Source organism: Balaenoptera ricei, chromosome 14 (genome assembly GCF_028023285.1).
Source record: "Balaenoptera ricei isolate mBalRic1 chromosome 14, mBalRic1.hap2, whole genome shotgun sequence".
Lineage (NCBI taxonomy): Eukaryota > Metazoa > Chordata > Mammalia > Artiodactyla > Balaenopteridae > Balaenoptera > Balaenoptera ricei.
Genome location: NC_082652.1, coordinates 81,634,481 through 81,653,474, shown reverse-complemented (window position 1 = coordinate 81,653,474; position 18,994 = coordinate 81,634,481). Strand labels below are relative to the sequence as shown.

At 41.8% G+C, this 18,994-nt stretch overlaps 1 protein-coding gene across 3 annotated transcripts in view; it reads left to right on the top strand.

Moving 5' to 3' along the window:
- The window catches only part of KDSR (3-ketodihydrosphingosine reductase), a 37,931-nt gene extending 24,201 nt beyond the window's left edge, over nt 1–13,730 (top strand). For all 3 annotated transcript variants that reach the window (XM_059894317.1, XM_059894316.1, XM_059894315.1), the window contains 4 exons: nt 689–772; nt 3,437–3,520; nt 6,024–6,125; nt 9,829–13,730. In XM_059894317.1, the coding sequence (XP_059750300.1) occupies nt 689–772; nt 3,437–3,520; nt 6,024–6,125; nt 9,829–9,948 (390 nt within the window). In that variant the 3' untranslated portion in view covers nt 9,949–13,730. The remainder of the gene's footprint in view (nt 1–688; nt 773–3,436; nt 3,521–6,023; nt 6,126–9,828) is intronic.
- The last annotated feature ends 5,264 nt before the right edge of the window (nt 13,731–18,994 follow it).

The window sequence follows — 18,994 nt, the reverse complement described above, 5'->3', positions numbered from 1 at the left end:
CCCTTCGGGGGAGCGTCCTATTTGCTGGTTCTGTGGTGGAGGACGTGACCCCTGAGCCCCTCATTGGCAGGGGAGTTCCTGAACCAGCAGACTTCTCAGGGGGTGGATATAATTGTAGACCCGGGTCTGGGGTGGCACACGACGGGCATTGGGGAAGGGATTTGAATGATCTCAACATATTTTGTAAATGAAATCAACATAACGAGGGTTTGAGAAGCAGCCGTGAAGGAAAACAAACTCCTTTTCCTTCCTGATGGCCGAGGAGTAGACCTGTCCCGTGGCCTCGGCCACCGAGCCCACGTGGTGTGCGGTGGGAGGGAGGACGAGCGGATTTCCCCTTAGCACCATCTGCTGTCCTCACGGGCAGCTCCCAGGCCCCTGGTCAGCGGGAGTGGAAGGAACTTAGAAGGAGGCGAATCTCCCCAGCTCAGGGCCAGCTGTTTTCTGGAATCGAGGTTGGGGTGAGCGTTTTGCCTTTACTTCTAAATGATCTTCAGGGCCAGGAGTTTCCTGATTCACCTGGTGGTAGTTCTCTTCTTACAGAATCACCCTGTTGGTCTCAACCACCTTTTGAGAAAATCAGGGCCGTATTTAGAACGTCTGCCTGGAAGCCAGTGCAGGTTGACGAGGGAGGATGCAAAATTGTATCCTGTTTACTGAAGGGGTCCATGTTGTCTCTGAAATGCAGGTGAAGCCCTATAATGTTTATGTCACAGTTGCCTACCCACCAGACACAGACACCCCCGGGTTTGCAGAAGAAAACAAAACCAAGGTAAGTATGCCTCGCCGTGCCCTGTTTCGAGTTTTGAACATAGGAAACCCCTTTTCCCATTTTCTGTCTTTCCACCCGTCGGCCTGGGGGCATTTTCATCCGTCAGAAAACTGAGTTCCTTTCAATTTATGTGCTTGCAAGAGGCCTCCGAACTTTCTGGAACTTTCATTTGGAATCTTGGAGGATGTAGCCCTATTTTCAAAGGCCATTTTTGCTAAGAATCTTCAAGCTTTATTTAATTAATAAGGTGTTTGTTTTCTGATTAACAGTACAGCTTGTATTTTAGCTAACAAGATAATACTCTTTAAAAATAATAATTTCTCCCCTGGCCTTAAACACATTCAGACACCTGAAATGGTTGCCGATACATTGTCTCCACGCGGGGGTCCAATGGGCGCCTAAGACTTAACATTTCCAAAACAAAACTTGCGATTCCCTCTCCTTCCCCCCTTATTATTTTCCATCTCATTCCCAGGCGCCCACCATTCCCCCAGCTGCTCAGGCTGGAAACCGCGAGGCCAGCCTCGATTCCTGCTCTCACACCACACATCCAGCTGACACGCACATCCTCTGGGCTCTGTTCTCAGAATTTATCCCAAATCGGACCTTTTTTTTTAAACTGCAAATATCACTACCATCCCAGCAGTGAGAACTGCTGATATTTTTGCCTGAACTGCTCTCATGGTCTTCAGCCTGGTCTGCCTGCTCCTTTTCTTACCCCGCTGGAGTCTGTTCTTCATCAAGTAGCTAGTGATCCTTTTAAAGCCCAAGTCAGGTCTTGTCACTCCCCTGGTCAAACCCCTCTTGTGTAAAAAAAAAAAGCCAAAAAACAAAACTGAAAAAAAAACCCCCAAAAGATCAAAACCTCCTGTACAGCACAGTCCTGTAGAATGTTCTAGAATGGTGGAAATGGTCCTGCACGCTCCTGTATGGTAGTCACATTGTGGCTGTTGAACACTTGCAGTGCAGCTAGTGGGACCAAGGCACTGAATTTCTAATTTTATTTCATTTTAAGTAATTTAAAGTTAGAATTAAATAGCACATGTTGGTGTTGGCTGTGTATCAGAGAGTGCAGCTCCCCTAGCTCCCAGCGTGCCTGGAATACAATCCAGAAGCCTCGAGCCTTTTGGGTCCCGCACTGTCTGGACCTCGGCCACCTGCCCGCAGCATTTTCTCCTCTCCTTGGCCTTAGCCACACCGGAGCCCCGTCTATTCCTTGAGCTTGCCTGGCCTGTTCGCACCTGCGGGCTTTGCTCTTGCCATCCTCTCTCTGGATATTCAAATGGATCTTCCTCCTGTGTTTCTTTCCATCTCTGTACAGCCTTCACCTTGGAGAGGACTTCCCTGACCCTCTGTTATCTCAAGTATCCTTCCCGTGAGATGTGAATCCTCTTCCCTGTCCTTATTTTTCTCTATAGTGTTCATCACCTCTGGACATTAACATTAATACAGTGACTGTCAGTCATCCTGAGCTGAATGCCAGCTCTGCACTTTGTTCAGATGAACCTGCCTTGACACGTGGTAGGCACTCTCTGAGCAAACAAAGTGGGGGAGGAAGGAATCAATCAGAACTTATCCCCTTGAACTTGGTATTGATGTGTTTTCTTCTCTTTTATAGTGATGCTTAGTAAGTGTGAATCTGCACAGCATAAAAATTGGCACTTATGCTCCATGGGCTGTATATTTGCAAAAAGATGTTTATGATTTAGAAGCTTTTTCTCCTATTCATTTCTCCTTGGCGCTGCCTCTTAAAAATTACTACTATTTCAAAGAAGTAAATTTAAGCCAAATGCCCTGTTCTAGAATAAGGGGAATCTGCTAAGCAGATTTGCAACATTTGGTAAGTGGTCTTTTAGGCAGAAGCCAAAGCTGACAAAGGACGGTGATTTCCCCATGAAGATTTGATTTTGTTGTTAAATTGGGGTTTTTTGTTTTTCCTCCACTAAAATGTCGGGCTGACTTCTTTGGGTAAATAAAATTCTACCTTGATCTGCGGGTCCCGTAGGGGGCGCCATAGTGCCTTTAAATCTCCTGAGTATCTGGCCACACATGGTTATGTTAGCCTGGGGGTCTGGAAGAATCAAATGTTGGCACCTTCAAAAGGGCTTTTCTGTTAATCTAGGTTCATCAAGAAACACTTGACTTTTATGAGCACTATGCTATTCTATTTTAAGAAAATATGTTCTGGTTTTTATTTTATTTTATTTTTTCAAGCCTACATGGTAAATAAAATTTGTTTCATGCCATTTAAGGCTTAAGTTTTGAAACTTCTAACTGAAACTCCCTTCTAAAGGATTTTTGAGCACATGTGTTGCATGTCGCTCCAAAGAAGATTTTTTAAAAATGAAAATAAAGACAGGGCAGGGTATTTTTTTTCATTTTTTAAACTTAAGCTCTGATGGTCCTCATTGGAACCGAGACACACATCCCACAGAGAGTAGCTGGGCCCTCCTTGTCTTGCTTCAGCTACTGGGCTGAATTTTATACAGTAACCAGTAATCAGTAAACTGATTTGAAATCTAGATAGAGCTAATTCTAAAAACAGGAATCAGTTCAAAGGTAGAAAACTGGATTATGTACAAATTGGAGGAGGAGGGCTGTGAAATTATTTTTTAATTCGGTGGGCAGTAATAGTATTGATATGTCTATTTTTTTCACCTTTAGCCTTTGGAGACTCGTCTTATTTCAGAGACCACATCTGTTTGCAAACCAGAACAAGTGGCCAAACAAATTGTTAAAGATGCCATAGTAAGTAAAGTCCTTGTTTCCTTTTATTAATAGTTAACAGTACTGTATTTACAAGAAGATATTCTTCTCAGGGCTTATTTCAAAATATAAATTATTGGGGTTATTTGGTCAGTTAAATTCATCATATCTAATATTAGATTGTACTTTTCTTCCCTTATTGATTCCATGTTGATTAGTAGGTTCTGGAAACTAGTAATATATCTTCATCTTAGGAACAGATTGATCAGTCTGAGAACTTTGGTTCTTTGAAAGGAAAATGAGACTTAACCTGTGATGTGTAAACGGTATGTACTGTATACTGTATACGGCATGTTGTCCTCTTCTTTCCTGCAGTATTTTCAGTTTTAGATTATTTTAGGTGTCTTACTGCCAAACGTGTTGATTAAGGATTTTTCTTTTGCCTTCCTGCTTCCCAGTATCCTTTTCCCAAATGTTTACTAATAAGAAAGTGCCACAAGCCCACTGGGCCATCATCCTGTCCACTCAGCTAATGCACTTCCAGGCTACTGAGTTTATTCAGAGTCAAAAATGGTATTTTTAGAAACCAGGTGCTATTCTGTAGGACAGCTGTATGTGCCACAAGCTTTTTGGCAACATTCCCGTTAACCCATATGCAGAAAAGTGTACATGTACAGGGGATGTCTGTAAACCTTAGGACCCGTTGAATTTAGGAAATTTGGGGACGATTGGAACGAGAAGCGTCAGGAGGCTGGGCCTTGGCCTGGAAGGAACGTCTGTGCCGTTGCATGTTCAGGCCGAACCGAGCAGAACACAGGAAGCATCGAAGGCTATTAAAATATCTGCAGACGTGGGGAGAACTTTGCCCTGATTGTGTTCAAAGGCATAGAAAGAGGGCACCAGCGGGTTGGGCGGACTTTGTTTTTCCTGCTTATCTCAAGTCAAAGCAAACACACTCCATGTTTTTAATGATCTGAAGCAGCTCTTCGTATTTTGGCAGGATTCATTTAATCTGGCGGTTCTCAGGCTTTTTCATCTCTTGACTCTAAAGTTGTCGACAACCCCAGAGAACTTTTGTTTCCATGGGTTATACTTATCAATATTTGCCGTATCACAAATTGAAACTGCGTCATTTTAAAAATATGTATTCATTTAAAATAACAATGATAAATCCATTATATTTTAATGAACATTTTTTATAACAAAAATTATTTTTCGAAACAAAATTTAGTGAGAAGGGTGGCGTTGTTTTACATTTCGCTGGTTCTTTAATGTCTGTGTTAATAGAGGACAACTGGATTCTCATAGCTTCTGCATTCAGTCTGCTGTAACATGTTATTTTGAATGAAGGATATAAAGTAGATCTGGCCTTACAGAGACATATAGTTGGAAAAGGAAGGAATATGTTATAGGCTTCTCAGATAATTGTGCACATTCTTATTTATTTTTTGGGGGGGACATAAAACCTCAACTGGATGAATAGTAGTTTCTTAAAGGTTAGTTGCAATGTGAAATTGAAACTCTATCAATGAACTTCTTGTTCTCTGTTACATGAAAATCCATTGGTCTGCCTTGCACTTTGAATGTTTTGTACCCATTCATGGTTTTGTAACATTATGCATTAGTCATTTGGAAAATATGGATTCCCTGAGTTATCAAAAAACTGACATTCATTACTATCACTGCTGATCTTATTATAAAAGTCTTTCTGTATTGGGAAGCTGACAGTCTCAAAATGGCAGATATACATTTTCCCAATTCTTAATTTTTCCTTGAAATCTCAGATTTGAACATTGATCCCAAAAGCTGCCAGTTTTCCTTGACGTGACAGTCCTTTCATTCATTTTCTGTGAAGTATCTTCCAGATACCCGTGTTTGAGTAACCACAGATTGTCAGTCCATGGTTCTTGCATGTAAAAATAGTGTTCTGCAGAAAAAGCAGGACCTTTCCTGACTTACACGGTTGGAGGTGGGCTCTTCTTCAAGGCATCTGTCCCCTTCCATGTGGATTTGTCACACAGAATATTAAGACAAGTCCTCAAGGGTTGAGATTTAACAAAACGATTAATTTTACTGCTTTACCAAGGGCATTTTTAAGCAAAACTGACATTTAAAAATTTTTTGGAGATTTAAACAATTTCTGTTTTCTTTGTGTATTTATTTATCACTGCAAGTGTGTGTGGCAGTGGAGAGGCACCACCAGTGTGGTCTGTGCTAATGAGACAGCAGTTTTGCCCGTCAGTGCAAGTGTCACTGGGTGAAAAAGGCATTTAACGTCTTAGTATCATCATGACAATCGTTTTGTCCTCGTGGAAGGGTCTCAGGACACTCAGCGTCCATGGACCCACGTTTTGAGAAGTGCCTGTCCAGCCATCCCAGCCCATCTGCTGAGGCCACGTTCGTCTCTGAGCTGGGACATATGCTTTGTTACCCTCTCCTCCTACCTGAAGTGAACAGACACACGTCATTGTTTCCAATGTGGTTGAGTTGATTCCTTCCCATGTCGCTACTATTGCCTCTGTCTTTTCTTTTCCTTCTATTTTAGCAAGGAAATTTCAACAGTTCCATCGGCTCAGATGGGTACATGCTCTCATCCCTGACCTGTGGAATGGCTCCGGTAACTTCCATCACTGAAGGGCTCCAGCAGGTGAGCTGAGCTGTGTGCTTAGGCCTCCGGACAGATGGACACACAGACAGACAACAGGCACCTCTCAGTGAACCTCAATGAGAAAAGGCTAAAGGAAGACATAGCAACTTTACATGAGGATGTGAAGAATTTTTATTGAAGTATCAACTTTTTTCTTCCTTTACCTGGGAGAAGTAAAAAGGAAGTAGGTTAAAGCTGTAACTTGAGGAATTTAGTCTGGGAAGAAGACTTTCATGCTGGGTACTGTGGATATAGAGAGAAAACACTGTCTCTGCTATTGGGGTGTTAATCTGGGTTCTCCTCTGAGAATCACTCATCTTCTGTGTTTGAAAAATGGAAATCTCTGTCACTAGGGGGATGGGGTGGACTTGCCTAAAAGTTCTAGGATATTAGACTGGAACACTTTTCCTGTGAGTCAGGCCACAGAAGCTTAGGGAGATAAGTCAGGGATTCAACGTAATCCCTGCCCTCACGGAAATTATAGTTTGTCCAGAACGCACACAAAAGTTAACTGCTCCTTGATGAGCCGGGTGCCGTGTTTGCTACTGGAGCATCAGAGGTAAGGCAACCTCTCTGACCTCAGGGGGCTTGCAGTCTAGAGGGAGAGACTGATAAGAATGGTGAGGCTAGTACAGTGCAGTGTAATGAGAGTTATAACAGAGGGATTGCTCTAGAAAGACCAAGCCGAGGATGATGGAGGGTAGGAGGAGGGCAGGGAGGGGTGGGAAGGCCACTGAGCAGGGACTGCCCCCACTAGTGGGCAGTTGATGACACAGCGCTACACGATGTGCAGTCGACCACGTCCAGGCGGAAAGTCCCCGGGACTTAGGTGTTGATTTTCCTCCCTCTTCTCTTCTCACTCTGATTCTCTCTTAAGAGTAGACGCTAGGGACTTCCCTGGCGTGGTTCCCTAGTGGTTAGGACTCTGCCCTTCCGCTGCAGGGGGTGCGGGTTCGATCCCTGGTCGGGGAACTAAGATCCTGCAAGCCGTGTGGCCAAAAAAAGAAAAAAAATTACGAGACACTACATTTCTTTTAGATGTTTTCCCTGGGCTGTGACTTTACGTCTGAAGTTCAACACGTCCACGGGAAGACTTTACAGTATTTTCCCCAGCGTCCTGCCCCCTGCCTTCCGTCACCAGCTCTGTGTTCCCTGTCCCCGTGATCAGTGTTCGCGTTCACTTCCGAGACCAACCAGAAGCGGGCGTGTCATCGCCCACCCAGCTTCTCCTGCCCCTCACGTCGGGGGGCCGCTCTGTCCCCCCGCCCTCTCGTCCTGGTTCGGCCCACTTTCCTGGCCCTGTTGCTGCTCCTGCAGCTCAGACCAGGACACTCCGTGCTTGAGGCTCTGTGCGCCAGAGGTTGTGAACTGGGGAGCTAGCCACATGCCTGTGAAACGTTCTGTTTGGTCCACCTGCTATGAGCCTGCGTGTGGAAATAGAATAGTTTCAAAATGAGATTTACGTTCAAAGTCGAGATTTCGGACTTCTCTTGGAGACCCAGCAGCCCAGGGTCTGCATTCTCACCTGGCGTCACCGGCTGGCACGGGTGCACAGGACACAGACTCCCAGCCCCTGTGGCACGGCCCTCTGACCTCCGGCCCTGTCACCCCCTCTTCCTTCTCCTCCTGCCCTTCCTCTTCTTTCTGCTGCTTTGTCTTTGTCCCTCCATCCCCACTTTCCTTTGACCAACTTCCAACCTTCCTTCAAGGTCTCATCTTAAACGTTGCTTTTTCCAGAAATCTCCATGACTGGGTTAAATGCCTTGGACTCACCCCTATTTTAGCCTCTTATTATGCTGTAGTATAATTGCTTTTTTGTGTGTTGTTTTTTTCATTCCCTTATGTTTAAAAAAAAAATAATTGACTTTGTTTTTTAGAGCAGTTTTAGGGTTATAGAAAATGTGAGCGGAAATTAGTGAGTTCCTGCAGACCCTCTCTTCCCCTCCCCCCCCCATTATTAACATCTTGCGTTAGTGTGGCGCACTGTTGCAATTGATGAGCCAGTATTGATACATTATTACCAACTGAAGCCCATAGTTTGCACTAGGGTTTATTCATGGCGTTATCCATCCATCCTGTGGGTTTTGACAAATGTAGAGTGACACGTATCCACCATTATAGTGTCATACAGACTATTCACTGCCCTGACATTCCCCTGTGTCCACCTATTCATCCCCCACTTCCTCCTTCTGAACCCCTGGCAACCATTGATCTTTTTACTGTCTCCAGAGTTTGACTTTTCCAGCTTCCCTTTGGTTTTTACATTTTTCAAAATTATCCTTGCGCACACTTCAGAGAATCAGATCGTTTTTAAGACTCATTATGAGAAACAGCAAACCCTCACCCCATATCCCGCGTTTCACCTTTCTCAGAAGCAGTCAGGCTGTCCTCTTAGCTGGACCTTCTGACCTTCACCTCCTTATCTCTAGGCAGATACTTACGCGGCTGCTTCCACTTGATTTCTCAGTTCGGGATCAGGTATTAGCTCTGCTCTGAAGGATGAGGATGGAGCGCTCCTTTCTTCACCCTGTTCACCTGCTCACACCTGCCTCTCCTCCATCCCCACCCTCCCTTTTTAGTGATATTGCGGTTTTGGTTAGATCTGTATTGAGATAACCATCCTTAGGGCTATTTAAATGCTATTCACAGCTGAGCTCTGTAATGCACATAACTAATTTTCCTTTCTTATACAACCTTTTGTTTTCCCCGAAACTATTATTGGCCTTTTTTATGTATTATTTCTGTGTATTAGTCATAATGACTGTCTTCATCTCCTCTCAGAAATATCAGATACTCTATCAGTTTCACCGCCAGAAGGAATGCCTCCTGGTGCCTTCTGACCTGCCTGTTAGGACTGGCTGCCCCCAGTCAGGTGCTTAGCTGACCCCGGCCTCCCCTTCACGGTCATCCTGGGGGACCCCTCTGCCTCTCTTGGGTATTGGCTCTCCTGCCTTTTGCATCACAGGACATTGCCTTTCTTTGTTGACACCGCTCTCTTTGGCTGTTTACCTCTTCTGGTAGCTTCCTAAAAAAAGGGTGCTTGGGAGGCAAATATTTTGAGGCTTTGTGTATCTGAAAATATTTCTCTTTGTAGTTTTATGCCTTTTAAAATTTCCACTTACAGGTGTTGTAGTGAGAGTTCTTTAGTGGAAAGAGTGAAAATTAATGGATATGGTTAATTGCTGTCTTAACCCTGAAGTAGTAATTGCCTTTTTTCAGTTGGTTGTCTGCCCTGGTGTGGAGTGAGCTGGTGGAGGCCGGCACCGGTCTTTCTCACCACAGTGCTCTCAGCGCCTAGAGTAGGGTCTGCCTTTTATGATCAGAACATAAGCTTTAAACCAAAAAGCCTTGATTGTAGTTTGGATATTTGAGGTGCTGCGCTGGATCTACCCTAGCTCAGAGAACCCCAAGACGGCTAAGAATCCCTATTTTGTTCTTTGTATAATTTGCATATATCAACTGGACAAATGTTTTGTCGTTACCTGTCTGGCAGGCCCTGTGCTGTCCAGTGGCTCAGAGCAGACACCTTCTGTTCTCCGTGTTCTGCTGGCACTTACGAAGTTTTCATTATACGTACTTATCCTTGGAGCAGATTGGAAGATGCGACTTAGAAACTATTTATCAGAGGCATGTCCTAAAACCCCTTGAAATGGATGATTGTGTCGTCCTGTTGCACGAGCTCAAAGGTCTCTTTGTCTTGCAGGTAGTCACCATGGGCCTCTTCCGTACGATTGCTTTGTTTTACCTTGGAAGCTTCGACAGTATAGTTCGTCGCTGCATGATGCAGAGAGCGAAATCTGAAATTGCAGACAAAACTGCCTAATTCTTATCCCTTGGAAAAAGACTTTCTAAATAAGTTGACCAGCTTGCTGCTAAACAGGACGCAGTTTTTGGCCTGCAGACATTCATGTCTTGCTTTCGAATCTGTGAGATTGGACCAGTGCTCTTCAGAAACCTGGCTGCAAGCAGGGGGATAGACGTTCAACTCCAGAGAATATTATTAATACTATGCAAATTCGGAGCAGGAGACCACTTGATTCTCCGAGGCGGAGAAGTGATGGTAAGGGAATTCATAGCGTGTGAGCAGGGTAAAGGATAGGATTCCAGAGTGATCACTGAAATTTTTTTTCTATTTATTCTTTTTTTCCCCGGTAGAGATCAAGTCCAGAAATGTACTTTCCAAGCACTTTTTTAACCTTTCATGAGAGGCAGTTTGTGGGTTTCTGGGGCCTTTTTTTTTTCTTTTTTCTTTTTTTCTTTTTAACTTGGTGTATTTTATTCCAGATGCATTTTATACATTGCCACTGTGTCTGAGTGCATAGTAACGTCCCTCATTTACTCTGTTGCTGGTGGACTCTTGTGGCTTCTTTCTCTTTGATCCCATAAAACTACAAGGGGGATGGGAGAGGGCAATGCAGTGGAACAAAGGAGATAAATATTTTCCAGTCGGAAAAAATAATGCTTTCTTGTCTTCTTTAGACTCAAATGCTTAGGGCACTGTGCATTTTTTGTTCACCGGGAAAGGCAGGCTCCTAAAATGTTTTCTGAAGCGAAGTCAAATCTTAGAAGCTTAAAAGTTTACAATTTCTTCAGTAGCCATGATGACCTGAAGCTCACCCATTCCACTGTAGCGTCTTATTCTTCCCATGTCTTCCTTTCCAATTTTGCTTATACTGCTATAATATTTTTGTAAAAAAAAAGAGAAGACCAGTTTTTTTTGACTTGACTTTTTAAATTAATGAATTTATTAAAGCAAATGAAAAAATTAGGAAGCGTGACCTTCATCTCCTCGTAGCATATATGTAGCTTTTAAGAAAGGCTGATGATAGCATGTTTCAGTTTTATTCATTACGAAAAAAAATGTAGGATGACAAGGCCGATGTTGAAGATACCATTTTTGAAATAAAATGACCACCCTGTTCTTTCTGTGACTCTCCCACTGACCCTGAAGACATCCTCTTTGTACCACATGTTAAGAAAGCCCAGCCATCACTCTCACCGTAGAGACCTGGAAATCCTGTTGGTCCCCTGAGTGTTGTTTCGAGATGCCAGGCTCCGTTGTCCATTGGTTGGATTTCCACAGCAAGTGCCTCTGATGAGTTTTAGCCACCGCTACCTGCTTCGCTCTGTCATTGTATGTGTTCCTCTGACTTGAGGGCAGTCATCTCCATTGTAACGCTGTGTCCCCTCCCCTTTGCATAGACAGTAAGTTTATACATTACCACCTTCCAGTTCCTTTTGGTGAGAAAAGACCACAGCTGTTGAAGAAGAAACTTTTTTTTATTGTTTAAAAAAAAACACAAAAGACTGTTTTGGTAACAATACAAAACAATACAATTCTACAAAAGATTAAAGACCTAAAAATTATAGCAAATCTTTTTTGCTTTTGAGTTTTTGAACTCTTGACTTTAAAATGACTTAATTTTTACAAAGTAAGATGTCTAATGGCTTTAATCCATGGTGTCTCTTTAAAAGACATGAGAATGGCACATTTTCAAACACTGACAAAGACAGAAGAAATTATTATTTAATATATAAGTTGCTTGGGATGACTTCATTGCAGTTTATGGGGGTGGTTTGAACCCATAATGGTTTCATGAATCTTTCAGCCTTAGAGAGCCATCGTCTGCAAAGTTGAGTCATATCGGGCAGCCTCTAAAAGGGAGTAAAGGCTGTGTTTTCCTAATTCACGGATACAAATTAATAGCTGGGTGCTTCTCAATTTTATTCTTTTCTCATAAATGTTTCTTGAATGTTGGCACCTTCTACTGAAGGTCTATATTAAAATCTAGTCCCAGGTGATGCCTCATTTAATAAAATTAACTATTTTGCAATAGTTATTTCAATATACCTTTCTCAAGGTATCCTCAGAGAGAGCACTGTGACTCCAGGTCATCTACTGCCTGAACAAATTTACAAGCCCCTGTTCCACGGCGGGGAGATATCCCCAACCCAAATGAAGCTCAGGCATGAGAGCAGATTTGTGGAGGTTATAGTATCAGGGAATGGGCTTCTTTGTCAGAGATGGCAAAGGTCTACATTCTTTTAACCAAAAAGCTTTGAAAACTGAGGTGTTCCTTTTTTTCTTCCTAAATTTGGTGCCATAATTCATTTGATAGCAAAACCTGACTTGAACTGACTTGAGATTATTATAGTTTTTACTTATGCCACTCCATGGGCTGTTTATTAATTTTGTCTGAAGACATACCAATGGGTTTGACTTACAGGGATTGCCCCAGACTCTGTGGAGATGTTTTGTAATATCCAGTATATGCCCCATATTACCTTTTTAAATGCAAAAAAAAGATGAATTCTGAAACACATCTGGCCTGAAGGGTTTTGGATGAGGGATTGTAGACACTTCAGCAGCATCACATAACGATCTGGCTTCATCCAAAACATGAAAATATTACAAGGCAAATTCTATTTTTTATCTTTTTTGGTTCAATTCTTGTACAACCTTTTTTTATACTGACTTGCTTTTTTGCTCAGGGGAAGAAGAGAAAGCCTGAGTCAGATTGTTAGGGAAACTATTGGCTTTTTTTTTTTTTTAAGGATTGCATTGATTCAATACTTTCTATTGTACCCAGAAGTGGGTATGTCTTACTTGTGGCAGAAGAAGTTCAATCATAATTCTTTTGAAATGTGGGTTCTCTGTATGTGAGACATAGGTTATTATGTGAGTTTCAGTTCCAAGTGTCTGCCTTTGCTAGGTTGGGGTGTACTGTTTAATTATAATGTATTTGTGAGTATATTTATTTTAAAATGCTTAACATTATTCAGCCTTAGAAATTCCAAAATATGTTCAAGGACCCTCTATCATTGAAAAAGGTATAAAAACAATTCTCATTTATTTTTACAAAAACAAAGTCAAGAGAGTTGTTCTTTATATTTTAAAATTTAATTTTCACACCTGAAAGGAGAAGAAATTAAAAATGCTGTTAGTGATGGCCCCTTTATACGAACACATATATGTTTAATTATGTCTCTATTTGGATCTGTTAAACCATATATTGTTGATGCTTACAAGTAAAAATTTGAGAGACCATTTCTAATATTTAGATGACAAGAGCATTTTGATCATAGTTGCTTAGATGCAAAGAATTGTATGTCTTTGTCTTTCTAGAAGAAGTCAATACCATAATAATTTTTTTTCTTACTGAATTGTATCATCAACAGATTTCATTTTATTATATCATATTCCAATTTAAACGTGTCTTAACTCACTTGAGGATACTTAAAAGGTTCATACTTTTGACATAAAATGTTTTGAATCTCTAATTTCCTTATCTTCTTAGTGACTCAGCTTTGCAAAAATACCTACTAACCATAACGTTCCGTATTCTGGACTAAATCTTGGTTAGTTCAGACCAGTGATGGCAGATTTGGTATTTTGAAGAGGAGGTAATAGCTATTATATTTTACACTTGCTTGATGTGACAACTCTAAAGACATTTTTCAACTGATAAGAGTGCATATGGCTATTTTGATATATATTAGAACCTGTGTTTGCTACTTTAGAAGCTTTTGTGGCAGAATTGTAACCTGATTTTCATATCTTGTATTTCTGAATCACAACAAGAAATAAATGGGGAACACGCTTTACAGATTCAAAAACTTCTTTTTTAGAAATGTCCATTTTTTTAAAGAGATGTTTAAACAAAACAGAAACCTCTTCCATAATGTTATCCTAACCTTGCATCTTAAACCCTTGACAAGGCTTGATTTATATCATTTTTTAGGAAGTAATATTTTCACGGTAAGTATTTCGTATTCTGGGCCCTTGTTTCAAATATGTTCAGTGTTTGACTCCAATGTGGGATATATGAGTGAAAGGGTAAGAAATGTGGAATTTAAGAAAATTTCTTAAGTAGTTATGTTTCATACACAAATAAATTGATTTCCCATACTTTAAACCTTCATATTCCAGCAATGAAATATCTCCTAGACTCTTGAAGGGCATAGAAGAGAGATATGGGAAAGAACACGCCTTAATATTTCTCCGTTCTTAAACAGAAAAATTTTGGTCACATTGAGAAGAGATGCCTTGGATGTCTTGATTGGCAAACTTAACCTTTCTTTAAATTTGAGCAACTTATATATGTAAATGGCATAGGATATCACTTCTATAATTTTTTATGTTTGGACGTTTAAAAAGAAAAACATTTCCTGACTTCTGTTCCACTCCTGATTTTATACACCCCATTTTTCCTCCTTCAACATGTATTTATTGAGTGCCCGTGACGAGCTCGGTATCCAGGCGCCAGGGATATGACTTTGCATAAACAATCTGTCCCTCCCTCGTGGCGATTACATTTCTTGTTTATTTCCCTCCCCCCTTCTTCATCCCTCTGAAGGCTCTTACAAGTCTTAGGAGAGGAAGGGGAACCACTCCCCATTCCTTTCTTGAGGCCTCTGAATTTTATGCCACAATTATTTGAATGCCAGGCACTATTCTAGGCTGGGAATGCACAAAGGCAAATATGGTCCCTGCCCTCAATAGTTTATAATCTAGGGAGAAAAACACATGTCAGAAATTACATGGTGATCCAACAATAGCTATGATTAAGGTATCATAACATTTGAAAACGTAACCTGTGCTAGTCACTGTTGAGTGCTTTGCATTTAACTCATTTAAATCATCCACTAACCCTACCAGTGGTACCTTTATATCCCCATGTTATAAATGAGGGCACAGGCACAGAGCGGTTATAAGTAACTAGGTCAAGGTCGCAGCTGCAAAGCGATGAAGCCAGGATCCACACCAGTTTTCTGTCTTTGAAGCTCCTAGCCTCCGTATGAAACCTCTTCTAATGGCATAAGTGGAATCCTAGGACTGCCCAGGATAGTTGGGGATGATCTCACAGGGAGAAAGTTGTTGAGGTAAACCTTGGGGAATGAGTATGAATTTGCCACAGGAAAGTCGGGTTCCTTTCAGGGAGATGAGCAGATGTGCAAAGGCAAAAGGCATGTGAGATCTTGGCGTATTCCAGAAAGCACATGGAGGTGATGTAGCTATAAGGAGGGAAAGTCGGGCTTCCCTGGTGGCACAGTGGTTGAGAGTCTGCCTGCTAATGCAGGGAACACGGGTTCGAGCCCTGGTCTGGGAAGATCGCACATGCCGCGGAGCAACTAGGCCCGTGAGCCACAACTACTGAGCCTGTGCGTCTGGAGCCTGTGCTCCGCAACAAGAGAGGCCGCGATAGTGAGAGGCCCGCGCACCGCGATGAAGAGTGGCCCCCACTTGCTGCAACTAGAGAAAGCCCTCGCACAGAAACGAAGACCCAACACAGCCAAAAATAAATAAATAAATAAATAAACAAAAAAAGGGAAAGTGGAAGGATTGGGTGGGTGTCCAGGGGGTGGGCTTGGGCCACATCACCCCATGCGCAGGAGTTGAGATTTTGGCCTCTGAAGAGCTTTGAGCAGAAATATGAAATGGCAAGATTTAGAAAGATCATGGTTTCCTTGGAAATTCAGGCGTTGCTGAGCCCTTGCACCTTGGAATAAACATTTCTCATTAGTTTGGAAAAAAACGTATTAAGATAGAAGATAAACATATTGTTATGGGTTGAACTGTGTGTCCTCAAAAGATGATGTCCTAATCAAAAGATTGATGTCCTAATCCCCAGTACCTGTGGATGTGACCTTATTTGGGAATGGGGTCTTCATAGATATAACCAAGTTAAGATGAGGTTATTAGGGTCCTAATCCAATGTGACTGGTGACCTCATAAAAATAGGAGAAAACAGACACACACAGGGAGAATGCCACGGGAGGACAGTGGTACAGATCGGAGTGAAGCAGCTGCAAGCCAAAGATTGCCAGCCCCCAACGAAAGCTAGAAAGAGGTAAGGAAAGATTTTTCCCTAGAGCCTTCAGAGGGAGCATGGCCCTACTGACACCTTGATTTTGGACTTTGAGCTTCCAGAACTGTGGGAGAATAAATTTCTGCTTTAAGCCACCCAGTTTGTGGTACTTGGTTACTGCTGCTCTAGATAACAAACATATTAACCTTGATTTTTCTAAATGTGTTCATCAAGAGTTAATGTCTGGGAGATGCTGTGCTCTGTGCTAAAGAGCATAAGAGAATAAACATTAGTTATTGAACATAAGAATGTATATTCTTTGCCTATTTCCCCTCAATACTATGGTGTTTCATGTCAATCCAACAAGAGCAGTAAACATTTGAAATGTATAAGACAAGTTCCTAATCTCAGTTGATTCACTTTAAATGCCAAGTCATTAATTTGAAAGGAAAAAATTGCCACGAGTGAGTTTATTGTGCTTTCCTTTGTAAACCAAACGTAAACATTATTTGCTGGCTGTTAAACTTGCGCAACAGAATGACTTACCTGCACTTCCTTGCTTGGTTTCAAAAGTTGTTGCTTAATGATTCCAAACATTGTTTTGAGGCTTAGGACCCACCAAAAATTAGCCAGGTGGGTTTTTCAGTTAAACCAAGGCGTGTTGGTTTAGATTTGGTATAAGAGTTTCCTGATGAGGACAAAGATGGTTTGAGAGCACACAGTGGATTACTTGGATGCGATCACACAGAAGAGGGGCTCTGGAGCATAAATGAGTCAGGAACAGTATTACTGTTAGTATTACTAACTAATACTAATAGGGAATTAGTATTATAGTAATAACATTATTATATAATGTTTGCCAACAAAGTGTGTAAACCGTCTTAAAGCATATGGCCCTATTTAGCATAAGAGTTTCTAGTATTTAAGATACTTACGTCAATTATATCTCAGTAAAGTTGGAAACAATAATGTAGAAGATACTTGAAATTGGAAATTCGTGTTTTGGATTGCTTATCTAGGCCTGTGAGATGTTATTTTTTAAGCAGTTCCTTTTTCTTTTATGCAGGCTATCTGCTTGTTTTTACTCTCCCTAGTCAGTTCATTTTGTTGATGGATTTATTTTCACGTCAGTTTGCCTAAATGGTTTGGGGTTATGTTTTATATTTTTAACTCTTTCATCTTACCTATTAGTTGTCAATTCCCTCTCAGTAAACACTGTCTTTCTATCCTCGTTTTAAATAAAAATTTTAATAGTTGGGAAGATTTGATACATACCTATATTAAATATTAGTATTTATGTTCAGATTAGAATAATGTCCTTTTTGAATTTCATAAACTTCAGGAAGATTTATATTGGTGATGGATGAAGAGAACTTTCTGAATGATACTGTTAAACATCAACCAGTAGGTGGCAAAAACTGGCAATAAAAAGCTTTTTGTTTGGCAGATTGGAGAATAAAGAAGGGAAACACAGGCCTTTCAGACTCTTGGTACAGTCTCCATTCCCTGCATCTTGTTCTTTTCTCTTCCCGGTGCCACCCTACTGCTAGAAGCCAGCCAGGCAAAACCAGGAAAAGGACCATCCATTGGCTCTAAGTGGAAGACGTCTTGGGAAGTGAAAAGCCCACAGTGCCTACATTTTGAAGGTTATCGGAAGGTCTCTAGATTCACACCTAGGACTCCTGACTCAGACCGGTGCTCCCTCCACTAGCTCACCAATACTCACAGACAAATAGTTAAGTCACACACCTCCAAAGAATACTTGTCCTTACACTTTGGGTGGAATCTAATAAGCATGCAATATGAATGGAGGAACGGTTTCACTCTTTTGATTGAAAGAGTATCCAGAACATTCCTAGGGAATAGATAGCCTTAGTCAAGGAATAATGCAGACCTGTCTGGAGAATGTTTGGTTATGGTCAAGATGCCACTTAAGTGTGGAGGAATCTGTAAAGTGAGGCTCTGTGGAGTAAAGGAGAAAAAAAGGCAGCTTTCCTTTTTCTGGGAATGGGATATGTTTCCTTCTGGTCTCTGTCTTTGCAGAAGAACAATCTTTTTTCCAGCTCTGGCCTCTCATTTCCTCACTGATGTGCTGGGTCTCAAGCACTAGGGCTTTGAATTCCTCTTAAGTAATTTTGGGGGGTTAGGACAAGGTTCTGAGAAGATCCCTAAACCATGATGTGTGGCATTAACACGGGCTTCTGCTATTCTGTGAAAACATATATCCAGGTCAGTCTTTACCCAGTGTCTCTCTCCAGGCCAGCACACCTCCCTGCCACTGCCATGGATAAAAGGGGACTTTGTTACAGCAGTTGGAAGGCAAGAAGGACCACCTTCCTTCATTCCCTCTTGCCTGGGTAAGACATTTGTACTAGGCACCCATTCCTATATGCAAGAGGTTGGCATGTTGGCCGATTGTATTTGATAAAATGAAGAAATGAAAATAATCTGCCGTGCTTATTTTGCCACAGAATGAATGCTTTGATTTTAGACTAGGAATGAGACAAAATATAGTGAGAACATATTTGTACACATGGCAGTACTCACTTGTCATGTTTCTATGACCTCAACAGGCCAGTGTCCCTATATGTTTGTACTTGAGTCCTATTAGGTAAGCCGCCGTGCTATTTTTTTCCTGGCACTTTTTCTGTCAAAGACTCTTAGAGATAAAAATAAACACATGCAACTTGTTTGCCCTATGTGCTTTTCTCCTGGGAGCTATTCATCCTGGTGAATTTTTTTTAAAAAATGTGTACATATGTGTGTGTAATATATAGGTTTGTGTATGTATAGATAACTCGAGAAGGTGCGGAGGTCTAAGATTGGCTGCTAGACGACCGCGGAGGCCTTTAGAAACCCACCCACCCTGGCTGGGGGGCTGCGGGCCTGAAAGTTGCCCTGTAGCCCCCCGTGGCGTTCAGCCCTAACCCAGTGCCGAAATTGTTAGGAGCAGAGGAAAAACATTTACTTAACCACTCGAAAGCCCTTGGTATCCCTCACTAATCCCTCGGCCGCGCCGCTGAGAGCTCTGTGTGGCCTCGGTCACGGATGGTGTCTCCA